This window comes from Empidonax traillii, unplaced genomic scaffold (genome assembly GCF_003031625.1).
Source record: "Empidonax traillii isolate 1590-97213 ecotype Southwest subspecies unplaced genomic scaffold, ASM303162v1 scaffold2231:size98615, whole genome shotgun sequence".
NCBI lineage: Eukaryota > Metazoa > Chordata > Aves > Passeriformes > Tyrannidae > Empidonax > Empidonax traillii.
The window spans coordinates 32174-33856 of record NW_020957424.1 but is presented as its reverse complement, the minus strand read 5'-3'; the positions used below and the strand labels follow the sequence as shown (position 1 = coordinate 33856).

Below are 1683 nucleotides of genomic sequence, written 5' to 3'. Positions count from 1 at the left end.
GTTTTGGGGAGGTGGGAGAAGGTTCCCCCCCCTCGTTTTGGGGAGGTGGGAGAAGGTCCCCCCCCTCGTTTTGGGGAGGTGGGGGAAGAATTCCCACTTCTTTTTGGAGGGAGGGGAGAATTCCCACCTCTTTTTTGGGGGGGCGTAGGGGGAGAATTCCCACCTCTTTTTTTGGGGGGGTAGGGGGAGAATTCCTACCTCTTTTTGAGAGGGTGGTGGGAGAATTCCCCCCTCTTTTGAGGGGGAGGAGTAAAGGTCCCAAGCTCTTCCTGGAGCACCATCAGTTGGCTCTTGGGCACCAGAACTTGACATGTCTTCACTTCTATTTAATTACATCAATATAAATTTATATTTCATGTATATTTATATGTAAATATTTTTATATTTCAAAATATTTAAAAATGCCCGAGGGATGGATGATTTTAATGGTGGTTTGGGGGGGGAAATTGGAGCGTCAGAGGTGGGAAAGATTTGAGGTAACAGCACCAGTGGGGGCACCAGGAGCAGCCCTTGGAGTTGGGAACGTTGGTGACAGAGTGGGAGCGAATCTGAATCCATCTGGATGAGGACACAGAGGTGAGGGAGATGTCTGGAAACAATTCCTTGTTGTCCCTCATCAAGACCATCCTTTCCTGCCCCCCTCTTTAGGTCTTCAAGAACCTGCAGCTGTTCATGAAGAACAAAGACCCCTCAGATGACCTCTTTGACAGCCTCAATGTGAGTTTTCACCTCTGATCTTCTGAAACACCACTGATGGCCTTCTATTTGCCACAAACAACTGGGTTTGGGGCAAGGAGGGGTCACAGCTTCTCTGGGCAAGCTCTGGCAGGCCCTCCCCCACCCTCCCAGGGAAGAACATCTTCCCAATATTCCATCAGACCCTACTCTTTCAGCTTGAAGCCATTCCCCCTTGTCCTGTCACTCCAGTTCCTGCTGTGACTTTCCACACACACACACACTTTATCCCCTCTCCCTTCCTTCCCCCAGACAACCTTCCTGAACAAACATCTCCAGCACCTGATGGATGGTTTGACGGCCAAGGTGTTCCGGACCTACAACGCCTCCATCACCCTGCAGGAGCAGCTCAAGGCCCTCACCAACCGTGAGTTAACGCACTCTTGGGGGTCTTCAGGTGGCCAGCAGGCTCAGAGATGTCCACTGGGGTCCCAAGAACCGTCCACCCCTCCTTAGGGGCAGATGATGCCCCACCTTGTAGGGTGGTATGGAACTGATGGGGCTGCGACACTTGGGGGCAGCGAGTTGGGAACCACGATGAGAAGTGCTTAACTCAGGGATACTCTGACTGATTTAGAGCCCAGATGGGACTGTTTGTCTCCCTCTTCCTTGTCTGGCTGGTTGGTTGCACCATTTGTAGCTCCTTGGGCGGGTGAGTGACGAGTCCCAGCAGCAGGCGGTGATGCTCGGGTTGTCCTTCACCGATTCCCACACCAGTTATCGCCCTTCCCTGGAGAAAGGGGTGGGAAAGGCTGACAACCTGCTGCTGTTCTGCCTTCCCTAAATCCCAGGGAAGAGCCCTTAGTGATGCTTTTCCTGCTTCTTCCCAGCTGAAGACAACGTTGCTGGGAAGCTCCTCTCCTACAACCGAGCCAACCGCGCCGTGGCCGTGCTGTGCAACCATCAGAGGTCCGTGCCCAAAACCTTTGCCAAATCCATGGAAATCCT

The 1683-nt window shown here is 52.8% G+C and overlaps 1 protein-coding gene across 1 annotated transcript in view; it reads left to right on the top strand.

Annotated features, from left to right (window-relative positions):
- The window catches only part of LOC114071724 (DNA topoisomerase I, mitochondrial-like), a 20945-nt gene that overhangs the window by 16468 nt on the left and 2794 nt on the right, over positions 1–1683 (top strand). The window contains exons 15-16 of the mRNA XM_027909579.1: positions 649–717; positions 988–1102. Coding sequence (XP_027765380.1) covers positions 649–717; positions 988–1102 — 184 coding nt within the window. The remainder of the gene's footprint in view (positions 1–648; positions 718–987; positions 1103–1683) is intronic.